This window comes from Condylura cristata, unplaced genomic scaffold (genome assembly GCF_000260355.1).
Source record: "Condylura cristata isolate star-nosed mole 26May11 unplaced genomic scaffold, ConCri1.0 scaffold00007, whole genome shotgun sequence".
Classification (NCBI taxonomy): domain Eukaryota; kingdom Metazoa; phylum Chordata; class Mammalia; order Eulipotyphla; family Talpidae; genus Condylura; species Condylura cristata.
In genome coordinates, this window is record NW_004567108.1 from 32,209,957 (window position 1) to 32,227,044 (window position 17,088).

Genomic DNA, 17,088 nt, shown 5'->3' on the forward strand with positions numbered 1-17,088 from the left:
CTGACTTCACAGCAGAACACTATACTATAAGAGCCCCCAAGCTTTTATTTTATTTATTTATTTTTTTGTCTTCCCTTTACCCAGATTTCTTGAGATATAGCTGAGGATACTCAGTTTTAAGTACAAAGTGGTTTTTAGAACCCTTAAGATTTCATTAAGTAGTTTGAATAGTTTTGTGTACTTTTCTATATGTGGTTTGTGCTGAGATCTAAGAATGAGTAAACACTTCAGTCACAGAGCAGTTAAATAAATAAAGTTTGTGTTGTAAATACCAAATCCAGTACATTAGTCCACAATTTTCATAGACATGTAATTTGTACCCAGACCTGGGTGGTTGTTCAGCATATCGTATACCCTAATATCACACAAACCTATAACATCTATTTATACTTTCAGTTAAATAAAAATAAATTTCAGTTTGTTTTTTAACATTTTCATAAGACCTTACATAACCACAAAAGCGCAAAAATGTGGTTGGAATCCAACATATCAATAATCATTTCCTTAAAAATCCATCTATTTATCAGCATTAGATTCACCATAACAATAAATACTGAGTAACATATGCACTTTCGTTTGCATCTATAGATATTAAGTAGAACAGGCTTTCTGGTATTTTAACATTGCTTTGATAATTACATTCCAAATACAGGTGTAATCATGTTTATTACTCATCATTTACATTACCAACATGTCTATACTTCACTCTTAAAATAGCTGTTGCTTTACAGAGATATTGTTAACACTGAGAACTATGACTTACCATTGACTCTACTATTAAAAAGCACACAATATTCTGACATATGAGTCTATTTTGGACATATAAAATAGAACTCATCCTAAAAGCCACTTCATAAAATGCTTAGGGCAAATGAGTATATTTGAAGCCCTGGTTACCTCAGAAGATCATCATTCTCTGAATATGTTCCTTTGGCAATCTCCTGTTACTGATTCTTGACTTTATGCTTTAGGAAATTTATGATAGGTTGTTTTTTTGTTGAGGTTCTACCTGCCCTTATATAAGGAAAGTGTCAGTTAGGAACTATAAGGCCCTAGGACAAAATCCTTTTTTTTTTTTCCAGTAGCATACTATTGCTATTTTTATGACTCTATCATTTTCATAGTTTTAAAAGTGTAATCTGAAAGTACAACCTGAGGCTCTAAAGTAATGAAGATAGTAAATGAATAAATAAGGTATGCTCAATACCCATTTCTCATATCTTTTCAACAGGAAGAAATAGAACTGCTGTAAATCCAGCTTCAGACAGAAGAATCCTGACTAAAATAATAGGAAAATAATCATTGACCAGCTTATAATAAATATGCATGGGCATCTGAATTAATCAAAGGAAAAAGTCTAATCATCTCTATTTTCTCTGAAAATACTTTAGAATTTCACAAATGAAGAAGTTAGACATGTAAAGAGATGTCAGTAGTAAATGTGTTCTACAGGAAAGGCTTTGAGGTATTTCTTCTTCAAAGCACACATGAATACCTTTTACTAGTGATAACTAATAGTTAATATCCATGTTGAATATTCATGTCTATTTCCTTTCATTAATTGCAATTTAATGCTAAACAAAAGAGACTTGTGACTTTTCTCTCTTTTCTATTTACTGTATTATTCTTAAGCTAACGAGTTAATATAGAATCTCACATAATTTTTTTAAGCTCAGCAGTTGTTTTGTAATTAGGTACACATATGAAATTTAAATGTTAGTAATTACTAATTTTCACCCAAAATTGTTTAATGGACTATAGGGTTATGTTCCCATTTCCATGCTCAAATTACTATTTTAATAAGACTTTGATAAAGACTTTATACAGTAAGCTCACAGTTGTTAAAGCAGATCAATTTTTAAATCAAATTCTCACTACTGTTAATGATGAGATCTTAAATTCTCTAAGAAAATTTTTCAGTTAAGTACAAAAAAATCAGAAACAGATAAATTGAAGTATTAGCATCAACATCTATTTATGGAAAAGAAGTAATACATGAAAGATATTCCAAGGACAAGTTGATTATGTTATACACTGTTGGAAACATTAATTATTACTTAGACAATCTTAAATATTCTTGAGACAATGGATTTCTTTTAGTCAATGAAAAAGAAAACGACTTCAAAAATTGCCAGTCTTGCTAATTTACAAACTCAAAATCACAAGCAAAATCGTACTAGCTATTCTCAACATAAATGTCTTATCTAATATAGATTAACCTATGAGAAATTCTATTCCCTAAAATCAGCACAAAAGACACCCCAATATATTTTGGAGATTTCTAAAAGTCATTCTTTTAACTATCCTTCAAATTATATTTAAAAAATTAAAAGGTATAGATTATGATTTTCAGAAATAACTTTACTTATACATTCCTTTCCCTGGACTTTTATGAGCCCATGGTTGTCACCTACATATAACTGTACACAGATAATCTTTCAGCACAAAAAATCATGATTCCAGATTTCTACCCATAACCAAGACTGCGATTCTATAGTTAGACCAAGGAAGGGAGATGATTTCCCAAATTATAGATGGCCAAAAATTTTTTTTTGTTTTGTTTTTTGAAATAATTATTGCAAGAGATGTATCTTTTTATTATCTTTACTGAGAAAATATAATGTATAAATATCACATTATTAGCCTTTAAATTCCAATAAGAATTAGGAAGTCCCCTAGATCAGTCTTCTGCACAATGCAGGGCTCTGTAATTTTTGAGACCAGGTTATAAACCATTGACATGAGGCTCATCTGCATGCACTATATATATATATATTTTTTTTTAATTAAACCAACACATGGATTTAACAGATATTTATACTCAAATGAACTTGGAACATTCTCCAGGATAGACTACATGCTAGGTCACAAAACAAGTGTCAACAAATTCATGAAGTTTGCATTCCAACAAATAGTGCCATCAAGTTTCCTTTTTTCATTAGAAATTGAGAATTTTTAGTATTTATTCAATTGTTTGAAAATATAATTTAATATGATAGCACATTTCTATAAAAATAAACTTTGCAAAACACCCCAAATTAGTGAGAAAGGTGACTTTTTTTTTTTTTTTAACATTTCTGCAAATCTTTCTTAAGCCTGGGCCTGGCTTAATAAAAGACAGATTCTTGTGACTATTTCGGAATTCAATCTGTTGTTATACCACACATCAGGTAGCCTCTAGAAAACTCACGGAGAATGAGAGAGTAAAATTGTAAATACCATGATAATTATTCTAAGATTAGTTTTGACCTTTTCAGTCCCCTGAAAGAGTCTCTGGCACCCCCAGGGGTACCCCGACCATATTTAGGATCCATTTATGCTTTAATTAATGTGGCTTAGGTTCCAATTAGTGTTTCTAGCAATTATGGCATTCATTCTCCCTATCTTCAGTTTGTCATCAATTTGTAGCTCTTTCTAAAGCAAAGTATTGTCCTGTTTTTCTTTGATAATAAACTAATTTATTTCTTTTTAACTGAGGGGTATCCCATCAGGTATTCCACCATTATGCATCCACCACCATCTCACGGGGACTTCACCACCACAGACCATTATGCCTCCTTCCCTTCTTGCTCTTTCCTTTTTCTAACCCGCCCCCCATTGGGAACAGGTTTTGTTATGTTCCATTTTCTACGTTTTGTTGTCAGCTATTAAGGGTTAGCTTTTCAACTTGCCTTTACTGACTACTAATTTAGCTACTTTATAATCCACTATAAATGACACCATTCGGTATTTACTAGAAACAAGTGCTGGCAAGGATTTGGAGAAAAGAGGACCTCTGACAATGCTGGTGAGAATACAAACTGATCCAGCCACTCTGGAAAGCAGTATGAAGGTGTCTCAAAACACTAAACATGGATTTGCCATTTGACCCAATAACTCCAGTCCTATGCTTCTTTTCAAAAATTCAAAAACACTAATTTGAAAGGATATTTGCCTCCCATTTTTATTACAGCACTATTTATTATAGCCAAATTATGAAAACAATCTAAGTGCTCCACAACAGATGAGTAGATCAAGAAGATGCAGTTTATATGCTTAATGGAATATTACTCAGCAATCAAAATAGGTAAGCTCATGCCATTTGAGCAACATGATGGAGCTTGACAGGATAATGCTAATGATATAAGTCAAAAGGAGAAAGATAAAGTATATTAATGTGAAGCCTCCCCTTTTTCATTTAAAGGCTGAACTTATACAGGTATTTACCCATAGATGCTACCACATTAATTTCAGGTTATTCTTTCGCTAAAGATACTGCTAGTTTTCTGTCCAATCTCTTAACCAACATCAGCAAACCCATCACCAAGCATCTGTCATGACTGTTACTAATCATAGAGGGCCCCTCTCAATAACACTAGAGCCATCTTGCTTGGGAAGCTGTGCCCACCTCCATTTCTGCTAACAATTGATAAACCAACTGCATAACAAAGGGCAGCCCCAAGGAAACAAAGTGGGATTAATTCTGGTTGCCAATTGTGCTCCAAAGTTTCCCAGGTAGTCAGAAACAAATTAGCTTCCAGTTCAGTCCACGTTCTTCCATAGCTTTCATTCTGTCTTGTCTTCCTTCTATCACAATCTTTCTCAAGCACACATCTCTAATAAGTAACTTAAATAGAAATCTCCATTTCAAGCTGTTTCTGGTAAATCAAGCCTAAAATTTCAATCAAAATTACTTCAATATCAATTCTGTCATCCATAGCACATTAATTAACCATTTAGTTATGTGGCATCTCAAATATATTAAACAACCTACTTTTACCAATACGGTGATTTTCAAAGTGTGGCCCCTGGGCCAGCAGCATCCCCATCACCATAAAACTTGTTAGAAGTCCAATGGAGAAAAATCGATAGGCAAGGGAAAGTATCTGTGGCCTTCAGGTCCATGAAAAACCAAAAAGGTAAGGCTCAGGGCACCCTGCATAAACTCTGAGAGTATCTTAAATTAAGTACAACTCCTGCTGTCAATATTATAGGAGGAAATGAATCCTGACAAATGATGTTCCTTCTCCCCGTCCCCCTCCACTAAGTCCGTAATTCAATGACAGATATTTTCGCAAATTACGTATCTAACAGATTAAAACTCTTTAAATGTATACTTCTTAAAAACTGACAAGAAGAATGACACATTAAGCCACTCACCTCTATGGGAAGACAAGTCTCTACAGGAGCTGATATTTCTGGATGTGACATCATGGTCCCATTTTTAACTTGAAAACACGTTTTGCACATATAACCATCTGTATAGTCCTGTGTTCAATCACCAAAGAATACAAAGAAAATGCCAGTTATTTTAATATTTCATCATTCTAAAACGTACAATTTTGCAAAGTTCCAAACTGAGTAATGAAAATAAGTATATTAAATGAGATGAGAGTATCTGGGTAAAGAAACTCATTCAAAATTCCCTGCACATTACAGGTAATCAGTGAATAGTTTTAGTACTCTACATTGCTCACTTTTTAATGATGTTTCTTCTTCTCTTAAAGATCCACTCTGATTTTGCCCAAACAGTACATAACACTAAAATCCCAGAGCAAGCCTTTTTTTTTTCTCTTCAAATTTGCACATCTTTTTTTTTTTTTTTTTTTTTTTTACTCAGGTCCCAGCAAAATACAGAGAAAGACAGAATTTGAACTTTATTCTCAATTGACTTGCATTCTGGACCTTCTTATTACCTCATGCCAAAAAGAACTCTTAAAAAAAAATTAAACTTTGGGCCCTCCCTGGTGGCGCAGCGGGTTAAAGCACAGCACTGAGAATCTAAAGCCGCTTCCTCATGAGTTCTATTTCCGCCTGCCACGGAGGTGACCACCGTGTGGTGTGGCAGAAGACCTCTCCTGACACGCCCGCTGCTCCCCTCAGCAGTGTACTTCATCAATCTGCCTGTTCAGTTCCCCACTCTGTCTCTGGTGAAGCCTCTCACCACCCCTGAGCCTCTGGCCTGTACCCAGTTCTGGATGCACAAATAAATAAATCTAAAAAAAAAAAATTAAACTTCGTCTTATAGTTCTTCTTTTGACGGTGTCTTTAGCTTGGTAGCTAATAAGAAGAATTTAAGTTGACAGAAATATCTTGCCACATAATTAGTATGGCATATATATATAGAGAGAGAGAAAGAGAGAGAAATTTTAGTTGATTTTGCAACACATCTTGAAGCTGGAAGGGATTTCTTGCTCAAGGCAAAAGATCTTCCTTAAAAAGGTCCAGTGGGTCATTATGCAGTACCCCCTGAGTGCTTCAGGACCCTGCACTTTTCTTCCTTACACCATCACCACCCTCACTTGGTACATGGTGCACTGGTCATTGAAAAAGTTTTGTCTTATATTGCAGCCAACATTTCTCACTGAGTCTACCACTTTTCCATAGTTGTTATCTAAAGAACTGAAGTGATTGACCATTTGATTTCCAAGCTTCTCACTAGTTGTATTTCACTCTTTCCCTGAAACTTGCTTTTAAAAACACTAATGGATGATGCTTAATTCCAATGGATGGGATCAATTCCATTTTCTCAGGCGAAACTTACTTGAACTTAATAATATCACTTATAAAATATAATAATTCCCAAGCACAAATGTAGCAATTTAATGAATATTTATTGCCATACCAAACTGTTACACTAATACATATTAACAGAATTAAAATAATAATAATTAAGGAGAAAATAGTCACTTGATCTGAGCAACTAAAAAATTCATAGTTCACGTAAATAATTTCACCAATTTCAAAATCCAGATATTTATTATAAAATAGAAAAGTTGTATAGTGTTTGTGATGCATTTCATTTTTAGTAACTTGTGTCATGCCAACTGTTAACAGTATTTGATTTTCAGTAACTGTACTAGGTTGAATAGTGCCTTCTCACCCCAAAATGTATGGCCACTGTGACCCTGCAGATATGACCTTATTTGGAAATAGAATCTGTGCTGTCGTAATCAAGTTAAGAGGGGATCATACTGGTATAGGGTAGACTCTGAGTGCAGTATGACATGTCTTTATTAAAAAAAAAAAAAAAAGGAAAATTTGGCTATGGAGACACAAACACGTAGGGGAGCAGAGGAAGACCAAAGCAGAGACCATAGTGGTGGACCTACAGGTCAAAAATTGCCATCAAGCACCAGAAGCTATAAGATGAAAGAAGGACTTTTCCCTGGAGTCTTGAGAGAAAGCACAGCCCTACCAACACTTTAAATTCCAACTTCCAACCTCTAAAACTGTAAGAGTATGACTATCTGTGTTTTAAGTCAACTAGTTTGTGGTACTTTGTTATAGCAGCGCTAGGAAACTACTATAGTGACTGTATTTTCTAAGAGGTCTGGCAGAACCTTCACAAAGCCTCCCAGTTGGCTAGTCTGACATCTCACTGGCAATTACACAGGAGTCCCACTGGCTGAATGTGATCAGCACCAGTTCTGATGGGCTGGACCTAACTCATTCTGACTGGTTAATATCATGGTCACAGATTGTTAAATATCTTAAGTACCACTGCTGCTTGTAGGATAAACTATCAAATGTCCATACTACCACCCTTTATTATTTCATTAAGCTTTTACAATTGTAGATGGGATTATTGTTTGAAATCCTACTTCTACATCATCCAACCACAGAATATACCAAATTTCGATGGACTTCTACCAATGATATCTTTATATTTAGACAATGTAAATAATTTTTAAACATTTAATACTGGCTTAAATTAAGAAAGCTATATGTAGTGGAAGTTGTTGCTGCTTTTTACATTAAGTATTCATTCTGCCTTCTTTGGGGACAGTAGCCAAGTTTCCCCCAAGTAATCATTCTCTTCGCCCTACTTATTGAGGATATGACCTCCCAACTTCAAAAGTGGTCAGAGAATTCTGATCTGGCCAATCAGGGCACCATTCCAGCTGGCATCAGAGACTCAGGAGGGCAAATGATTCAATTCAAGCCAATGAGATGAGATTCAGGACTTTGTTTAAATGAGGAGGAAAGTTGTTCTCTTTTCCACTGGATTTGAACCAGAAAGACAAAATCTTGTCAGTGTTGGCTTCCATCGTATAATTAAATGGAGTCTGAGAATGATGTCACTGCCAAGGAAAGCAAGGTCATGAGATGCACAGACCAGATCCTGATGTCACTGTTTCTACCAACCATACCTGAAGCCAGTCCTACCCTTGAATTTTTTTAACTAAGTGGCCCCAATAACAGTTGTGGTTTTGTGTTGTTATTTGTGACCAAAGTAACCATTCTATAAAATGACATAGGTTATATTTTATTAGTCTGGAAGATTTTGTTCTACATTGGATACAATTCTCATTATTATAAATAACTAATAGTTGAATATATAAAAGATTTACCAAACATAATGACATGTGTTTGTGAAAAAAAATACTGGAAATCTGCAATTTAAAAGTGATCTAGTCTGCTCACTTTTTTGGTTGGGTTATTTGTTAATTATTTTATAACTCTAATTACAATGCATAATACATTTCTTTTGACATCAAAAGAAATTGAGCAAAATATTCCTGTGCATTTATGTAATAAAATCTATATAACTATCTGGTCTTCTTTCCATAGAGTTAAAAACAAGAACTATATCATTGTTGACATTGTTTATAATTTAAGGGGTTATAACTATTATTTTGGGTAATTTCTCATACTGTTTACTAGCCTCGATAGGAAAGTTCACAAGGGTTTTTGATCATCCTATATTTGGTCGTGATTTTCTTTTTCAGTGTCAACCTCTTAATAATCAAGTTTAACCTTGAGAAATTAAATACAGAAAAAGGAGAGGTTATAGCCTCTTCATTTCTCTTCAAACACTTATTTCCACAGAAGCAAGACTTTCTTCTGCATTGTTTTCATTTGAGGTAGGAAAATAAGTTTTTTCCTTTGCTTTTGAAGAATGCTTTTGTAAAGGCGAGTAAACAAAAAAGGATGAGAGCCTCCACCCTGGGCACGAATGTTCATCCGGCCTAGTAAATGATGTTTAACACAAATATCACTCCAGCTACTCCAGCAGACACTCAACCCTGGCTTTCTACATTCTTTTAGTTCTTAACGACAGCATACAATTTGACTCATTTTTCAGTTCTTGAAAATGAGTTAGTTTTCTTTCCACCAGTGGATCCTAAGTTTGGGCCCTACACCCCAGAGCCTCAGAAGAAAGGTCTGGTAAAGGTCCCTAACTGTGGTATCCTGACTGAATTTCCACATAAAAGCCTGATCCTGTACAGTCTGCAAACACACTGGGCCAGCACGGGAGGAGACAGAGGCAAAGGGAACCAAGTGCAACTCTAGTTATAGAGATGACAGTGAAGTACTTTTAAGAGTCTAGTCTTACCGCTAATTAGGGGCAGGGCTGGAAGTGGTCACAGGTCTCTTGACCTCAGTGTTGTTTCTACTACACTAAGTAAATTCTGCCAGAGAATGGGATCAGGGCAGAAACATGCTTACTGACTTTAGGAGACTGCTGTAAGCCAGTGTTTTGTGCTTTGAGTAACAAACTCAAATCACTCAAGTGTGATCTGGGGACCAAGCGCCTCAGTGTTATCTGGGAGCTTGTTAAACAGGCAGACTCTCAAGCTCTGCTCTAACCTCTTGAATCAGAATCTGTATTTAACAGGATCCAAGGTGTTTCATGTGCACATCTGGGAGCACTGAGGCACCATGTGCTGCAATCTCTGAGGCAAAAGGGTTGCAAACTGATTGTATTAAACAGTAGTTTTCAACCCTTGCTGTACATCAGAATCACCTAGGGAGTTTTCAAATATTGTTGCTGGTGTTCCACCTCATAACAATAAAGCGAGAATCTTCTCAGCGGATGGTAATGCAGCAGCCATGGTTGAGAAGCTCTGCACTGAATTCACTGGAGTCCCCCTTTGAATGTTGAGACCCAATCAGCCAAGTAATCTGTAGAGAAAAGACCACAAACAAAAATAACCTCAGGGAATACCAGAACTCACTTGAAAGTCTCCATCACGCTACATAAAATCCCCACACAGGAGCTCCTCATGGAACTGGCTGTGCTGAAACTATTTTTTAAGTTGTCCTTACTACCACCTCTAATTCTACTTTCCAACAACAAACCCAACCTTGACCTGTCCTCTATAACTGTCATTAATCTCGTAACTTCAAACTGTCACTGTCCCATGTCCAACTATACTTCAGTCACCAGGACTCCTTGTTGCCTAACAGCCACAAAGCAGCTTGCTTCACTCTGTCACTACAAAAAAGAAACTAATGGGAAATACCCAGGTGCCATAACCAATTATGCCACTAATAAAAGAGGGGTTAGTTCCTCAAGTCAAAACTCTAAGTTCTCTAAGTAGACTGCCCTTCACTTTATGCCAGAGTAAAGGATAAAGATATATATAAGAAAAAATAATACTATAAATGTTGCTAGATGAAAACAGTAGAGATTGTAAAAATATATAATCCATAGCTTCTTAAATATGGCAAAATCACAGGAGCCATAGCAAAGTATTGATAAGTTCTACCACATGGAAAAAATTCTTAACTATAAAGTCAGAAGACATATATAAAAATATGGGGAAAATGATTCATAGCTCATAACAGAAAATGACTAATTTTATCAACATGTAAAAAATATAACTTTAATTTCCTCAACATATTAGCAGTTTCTAAAAATCATTAACAAGAGGCCCAATAGGGCCCTCCCTGGTGGCGCAGCGGGTTAAAGCACTGCACTAAGAAGCTTAAGCTACTTCCGAATGTGTTCGATTCCGCCTGCCGGGGAGGAAATCCACGTGGTGTGGCAGACTTCTCCTGACCCGCTCGCTGCTCCCCTCACCAGTGTACCTCGTCAAGCTGCCTGTTCTGCTCCCCGCTCTGTCTCTGGTGAATCCTCTCACCATCTGCATCTCTGGCCTGTACCCCAGTTCTGTATGAATAAATAAATAAATCTTTAAAAAAAAAAAAAGAGGACCAATAATAGGTAAATGGGAAAATATGCAAAGAGTATAAATAGTTGATTAAAGAGAAAGTACCCATGGTTATTAATGAGATAAAAATATGTTTAAGGCTACACATAAGAATAATGCAAACTAAACTATGTAAAACTATTTTTTAGTCTATCAAGTTGTCAAAGATCAAAAAGTGTCTTATACACTGTGCAGGCAAAGATGCAGATGAGACAGGTAGGCATTCTCATACATTGCTTGGGGCAAGGGAGTTTAAATTAGTGTAACCTCCCTGGCACTAAATATCAAAGGTAAAAATGAGGGAAAAAATCTAGTACTACCTTTGACCCAGAAATGCTACTTCTAGGAATTCCCTTGCAAATACATGTAAGAAATAGAAATCATGCAATGATATGCATTAAAGCATTATATGAATAACAAAATACTTGAAATAATCTACATATCTATCAGTGAAGATTGGTTAAATAAATGCTGGCATATCCACCAAATAGAATGCTATACATCCATACAAAATGAGCAAGTTCTATAAATAATGATGTAGAAAAATAAGCAAGTTAAATCATTAGTTTAAAAAGTATGAATGTTATGCTATAATTTGTTTACATATAAATGCATACACTTATGTAAACACTGAATATAGCTGGAAGGACACCCAAGACATTGACATCAGTGGTTACCTCTGAGGGTTTAGGTGAGAAAGGTGGGAGGGTTAAGACGGTACCTTACTTTTTAGGATACAAATGTTTTTGTACCTCTAAATAAATAATATTTCATGTTAAACAAATTCTTCATTGATCACCCTTTGCAAATGCGAGGCCTCTCAGCCATCCCATCACAGCAACAGGTTCCAATTTTAAACTTCTAGGGAGAAAATGTGCTGGAGGCCTTAGAACCTTAAAGAGACAACCAAATGACTACATGTTGGATGGAGATCTAAGGATTTCCTAACCAAACATGTTTGGGTCTGTTTTCTTATAAGCTGTCATGGACTATGCCACCCAGAGAGCTTTCTTATGCCTTTAGGAATCCAGCTACCCAAATAATTATAAGGGTTCTGTTGCTGAATTTTAATAAACATTTAATAATCATCTCTAAGAAAGCACTGCTATATTTAAAAAGTGGATGCCAATTATCTAAGGGCCTCAGCTCTACTTTAGAATAAAGTATTGCATATATAGCACTTAAACTCAAGTTCCCAAAATAATCAGCTACAGGAAGGACTTGGCAAGGCCACAGGGGAAGAACGAAGACAAGAGTAAGTTTCTAGGTCACCGTGCACTGATCAAACAACAGGACCTTTAGGGTCAGAGGAGTCCTGACCCTAAGGACTCCTGAGGAACAGGACAAACCTAGGCCCAGATCTCAAGTGATTGTTCTGTCCCTTTGGAGGAGATCAAACCAATACAACCAGTAACTACCTGTCCTTAAACCGATTAATCTTGAGGAAAAGAAAAAGCAAAAACTGCTGAAAAGCACAGCTTACCCTCAGTAAGTCAGACATTAAACTAGTTTCTATTTTTTAAGAGTCAGTGTTAGATAGTGTAGGTAATTAAGGATCTGGAGCTCATCCAGAACACAATTCTGAATATGTTAATGTCTCCTCACACCAATCGTCAGTATCACTCAATCTCACTAACTCTGGTTTCAATTTCTAGTCTTATACCTTGTGAATACATGTGTGGATCCTGCTAGCTCTGAGTCAACGTCAAGAGTTGACCACATTCATTCAAGAAATTGACAGATGACTGTTGGTTTTTGACTCCCTTGGACAAGAAACCAAAATCTCGAAAATGAAAGTAAAGCTGTATAATATACTTCACCTTTGAAAAAGACCTCTGTATGCTTCTAATTTCCCCCTAGTCTTGTAGTATTTGGGATTTTATTAAACATGATATATTCATGAATTGAAAAGCCAGCCAATACTGCAGAATTTTCTGGGGGAGAGTGCTAAAGATACACCTTAGATAATAGTTCCAGCTGAGGAAGCTTGGTCTAGTCCTCTGGGAAAGAACTAAACCTACATGTATTCCATCCAGTGAGACTGACACCCCTTGCACAATACAACACATGATTACAGCTTTTATCAAATATGTCCACTGGACACATTTTTTCCTATTTGGGATTAAAACAACATCACAGTTGATCTTTGACCAGAGCTTCTCTTACAGTTTAAAAATGCTTTCTTTGTCATGGCATGAAACTAGTAGAGAATCTGTAGAATTTTGACTTGAAATGGTCTCTTCCCAGTAGTAGTGCATCAGAAAGTTACACAACCTTCTATCACAGTACAATCTGCTGTGATTATTTCTATTAGCATACTCATTACATACTTTTATTAGGTTTAAATCTGTAATCAACCCATAAAAAGGTACAAAGAATGAACTGCAGTTACTAAGCACTCTAAATTTTATAAATCTTGATGATGTAAAAATAGTAATATAATTAACTTAAAATTAGATGGAACAGTAAGGAATGTGAAAATTCATGAAGGGAGAATAAATCGTTCATCTTTCATAATAGAAGTGAGCAATTATTGTATAATGATGAAAAATCGGGAAGTAAAATATATTGTTTAAAGTTAAAGGAATAACTACAAGAATAGCTGAGGAGTTCTCTTCTTCAACAGGAGTTCTATTAAACAAATGTAAATTATCCATTCACTGGAACATTACATAGATATCAGAAAGATACAATAGTTCTGTGTATGTTGACAAAGGAATGTGGTCACAGTGTGACATCAGGTAAATATTGTTATGTAAATATCAGTATCTTATACATATTCTTATGATGTAGAAAAACTACAGAATTGAGTGAGAGAAGGAAATACTTTCTTCTATATTTTATATATCAATATGTCATCAGAATTTTTAAAATGATCACGTAGTTCTCCTTTGGGAAAAAATAAATAAAAGAAAGTAAAATAAAAACCTAATTAATAACAGAAAAAGTAATATTGTATTAGGAAGTAAAGAAAAGTTTATTGCAGCTTCCTTCCACACTCTCTGCAATTAGTATGATTCTAAGAACCATGAAATGTTCTTGTCGACAAAGTGAATTTTGTTTTCTCTCCTTTTTGAACTAATCCTCTAGTTTGTAAACCAAAACAAGGTGAGGTGATGACTCCTTTCCTAGGTCACTACCTAATTATAGCATACCTTCATTTTGTTTTTTTAAGTGGCTGTTGTTTTTTGCCACTTAGGATTTCAATTTTCAATTCCATTCAGTAAACACATGCTGAGAACTCCAGCACTGTGCTGCTCTGCATAACATCTCAGGTCTTAACAATATTCCTGCTCCCTCTTCTTGTCAGACCTCCCCAGTTTCTCTTATTTCTCCCTCCAGCAGTAGAACACACCAGTTTCTCATTTCCTGAATGAAAGTCAAAGCGCAGCAGGAACAATGACCCCCAGGAATAAGGAGCAGAAGAAAATCAGTCACTTGTCAGGAGAGAAAAGAAGGTTGGCAGGACCGAGCTGGTGAGGTTTCTCGGAGGGCAAGCACACAAGTGTGCGCTCCATGTACACACACGCTCTGCTAAATTCACGCAAGTTTTAAAGAATGGTAGAGTTTGAATAATGCTAACTTCCTTCTATCCCTAGGAGCCAAAACATCTAAGATGTAAAATGCACTGTTCCCTTTTCCTTATTAACACTTTCAATCCACACCCCTAATCATGTTAGGTTTTATTACTAAACATTTTCTGGGATTCCATTCCCTTTTCCTTCTTTGGCTTGTTAGGAATGTTTTCTTTTTAGGATTTCAACTTGCCCATTTTAAGTTTTCAATTTTCAACTCATAGCTTGCAACCTCTGTGTGTGCCTTCGTACTTTTACTATATTAAACAATTTGGTTTTGCCTCCCGGACATTGCTTATTTGTGGCCAAGGAACAGCCAACAGTGCTATAAATAAATGGAAGGGGTGGGGGAGAGGACTGTTGTAAAATAATTTTTTTTCACTTCTTATTTCTGTTTCTTATTTAAATTCATAGAGATTTTATCATATCTTCTTTGCTCTAGTTGAAATATTCTAAAGGTTTATCATTGCTTTTCCAATATTGGAGGCAAAATATAGATGGCCTGAGCTTTCACCTTCTAAACTTCTGGATTTAACAATACTCCAAATGAAATTTCTTTCATAAATAAATCATTTCTTCTTAAAACTTTATAAGTTACATGAGAATTATGCAAGAGAATTAATTGATAGTGATTTGATTGATGGTAGAAAATTACCAGAATCGCAAGTTGTCTCTTTGATTTCAAAGCACTATCCTTGTAAAGAAATACAAATAATGGGTTAATTTTCCTAGTTTTCAGTGGCACAAAGTGTGCCTGAGCTGAAGCAGTTAACTCAGAGAAGGATCCTGCCATGAGGGTGGGAAGAAGGAAAGAGGTAAGAAAGGTGTCGCTGCTATAGTGCCATAGAAAATAGTGCACAATGGATTAGAAGAAATTGCCAGCAGGGCCACACTTTGGATTTTAGAGAAAAATCCTTGCCTCCTCCTAGGTTCTGGGAGGGTGGCTGGCCAACTTACAGACACATCTCCGATCTTTGCCTCAGTCTTCATGCACCCTTCTCTACTGTACATCTCTACATCCAAATTTTTCTCTTCTTCTAAGTACCCCATCATATGGTACCTAGGACATGCAGCCAACTAGCATGCCTTATCTTAACTTGTTATATCTACAACAAAGATCCTATTTCCAAATAAACGCACATTCAGAGATTGGTTTTGTGGAATGCTTTTCAACCCAGTAGGAGTTAGGAGCCAGGAAGACATGGGAGAAAGGCAGTCACAGCGCCTCCACCAGATAGTTAAGTCAGTGGCCTCTGCTTCAGAAGCTATTCCACTTTGGTGATACCAGACCAGATTCTCATAGCTGTGCTGGAACCAAAAGCACTCTGACCCAGCATGGGCTAAAGATGCTGAAAGCTTTAAAATAAAGCTGCACAGTAGGGCTGTTACTGCTTTTCTGTTCTTGGAGCCAAGGTAATGTGAGATTGAAGACTTATGGGGGTCTATTTGCCAAAGAGCACTGGATATATCAACTACTTGGATCAATAACCATTCACATGGCAAAATCACACTGTCAGCAGAGATGAGGAAAGGGGAAAAAGGAAAGAGGGAGGATGTTATCCACTCAGCCTCTTTTATTAATGTAACAAAAGTTTCTTGACATATTTCCCAGAATGAGTCACAATCTCTGCTCTCATAGTCATTTCCATTCCAAGCCTATGCATGTTTAAATCTCTTACACTGAATTCCTTCTCCTTCTATATTTTCCATCAGAACTCCTGCTTCCCATAGTTTGATATTAGCAAATCTCAGAAGAAGGAATTCTGTTGCCTCCACATTAAGGCAGGAAATGTATGCAAGCTGGCCCCACAATGCAACAGCAGAAGGAACAGAAGCACACCACCTCACCTCAACCCACACTATAAACCTTAGGGAGTCTTTCCTTAATTTCTCTTCTTCACTTCTGGGAGTTAATTATGTTCCCCTATCGCCTTGTTCCCCATCTTAGGTTTAGAACATACCTGATGCTCATATATATCCAGTAATGTCTTCACCTAAAATTTGTGTTTATTAAATTTACATTTTATAATGTAATGTATGGAGGGGGGAGAGGAGGCACTGGTATCATTCAAGACTGTTCATATTCTTCTAAATATTTCTTTGGTCCTAGAGGCCTAGTTGAATAATAGAAACAGAATTTACCATCATCACCTTCCCATCTTAAAAATACTAGAAAAACAATTACAAAAAAAAAAAAAAATCAGGGTTTTCAGGTATTGTGTACAGGTACTGTAGGGCAGTAATCTTTGAAAGAAGCAAAATAAACAAGGTACATCCAGGTTCACAGGCTAAAGAATATTCTTAGAAAATAAAAAATAAAATACCAGGCAGTTTCATTGTTTGCTTAAGTAGAAGAGGAGAGTCAACAGAAAAAAATCATAAAAGTCATAAAAGTAGAAGAATTTCAGCGAGTATCCAAGAAAAAAATCAACATACAAACCTAAAAAACTTTACAACTGTAGCAATAATCAATTAAAATTATAAAGATAAAATACACCATTCCCAGTATGAACAAATATTGACAACTATCCGGGAAAATACTATTATTATGTCAAGATAAGTCTACAAGTTTACTGTAGAAAATGATAAAGTCC

The 17,088-nt window shown here is 35.8% G+C and overlaps 1 protein-coding gene across 1 annotated transcript in view; it reads right to left on the bottom strand.

The window, feature by feature from the left end:
• The window catches only part of ATG10 (autophagy related 10), a 186,485-nt gene that overhangs the window by 131,222 nt on the left and 38,175 nt on the right, over positions 1–17,088 (bottom strand). The window contains exon 3 of the mRNA XM_004678431.2: positions 5,140–5,247. Coding sequence (XP_004678488.1) covers positions 5,140–5,247 — 108 coding nt within the window. The remainder of the gene's footprint in view (positions 1–5,139; positions 5,248–17,088) is intronic.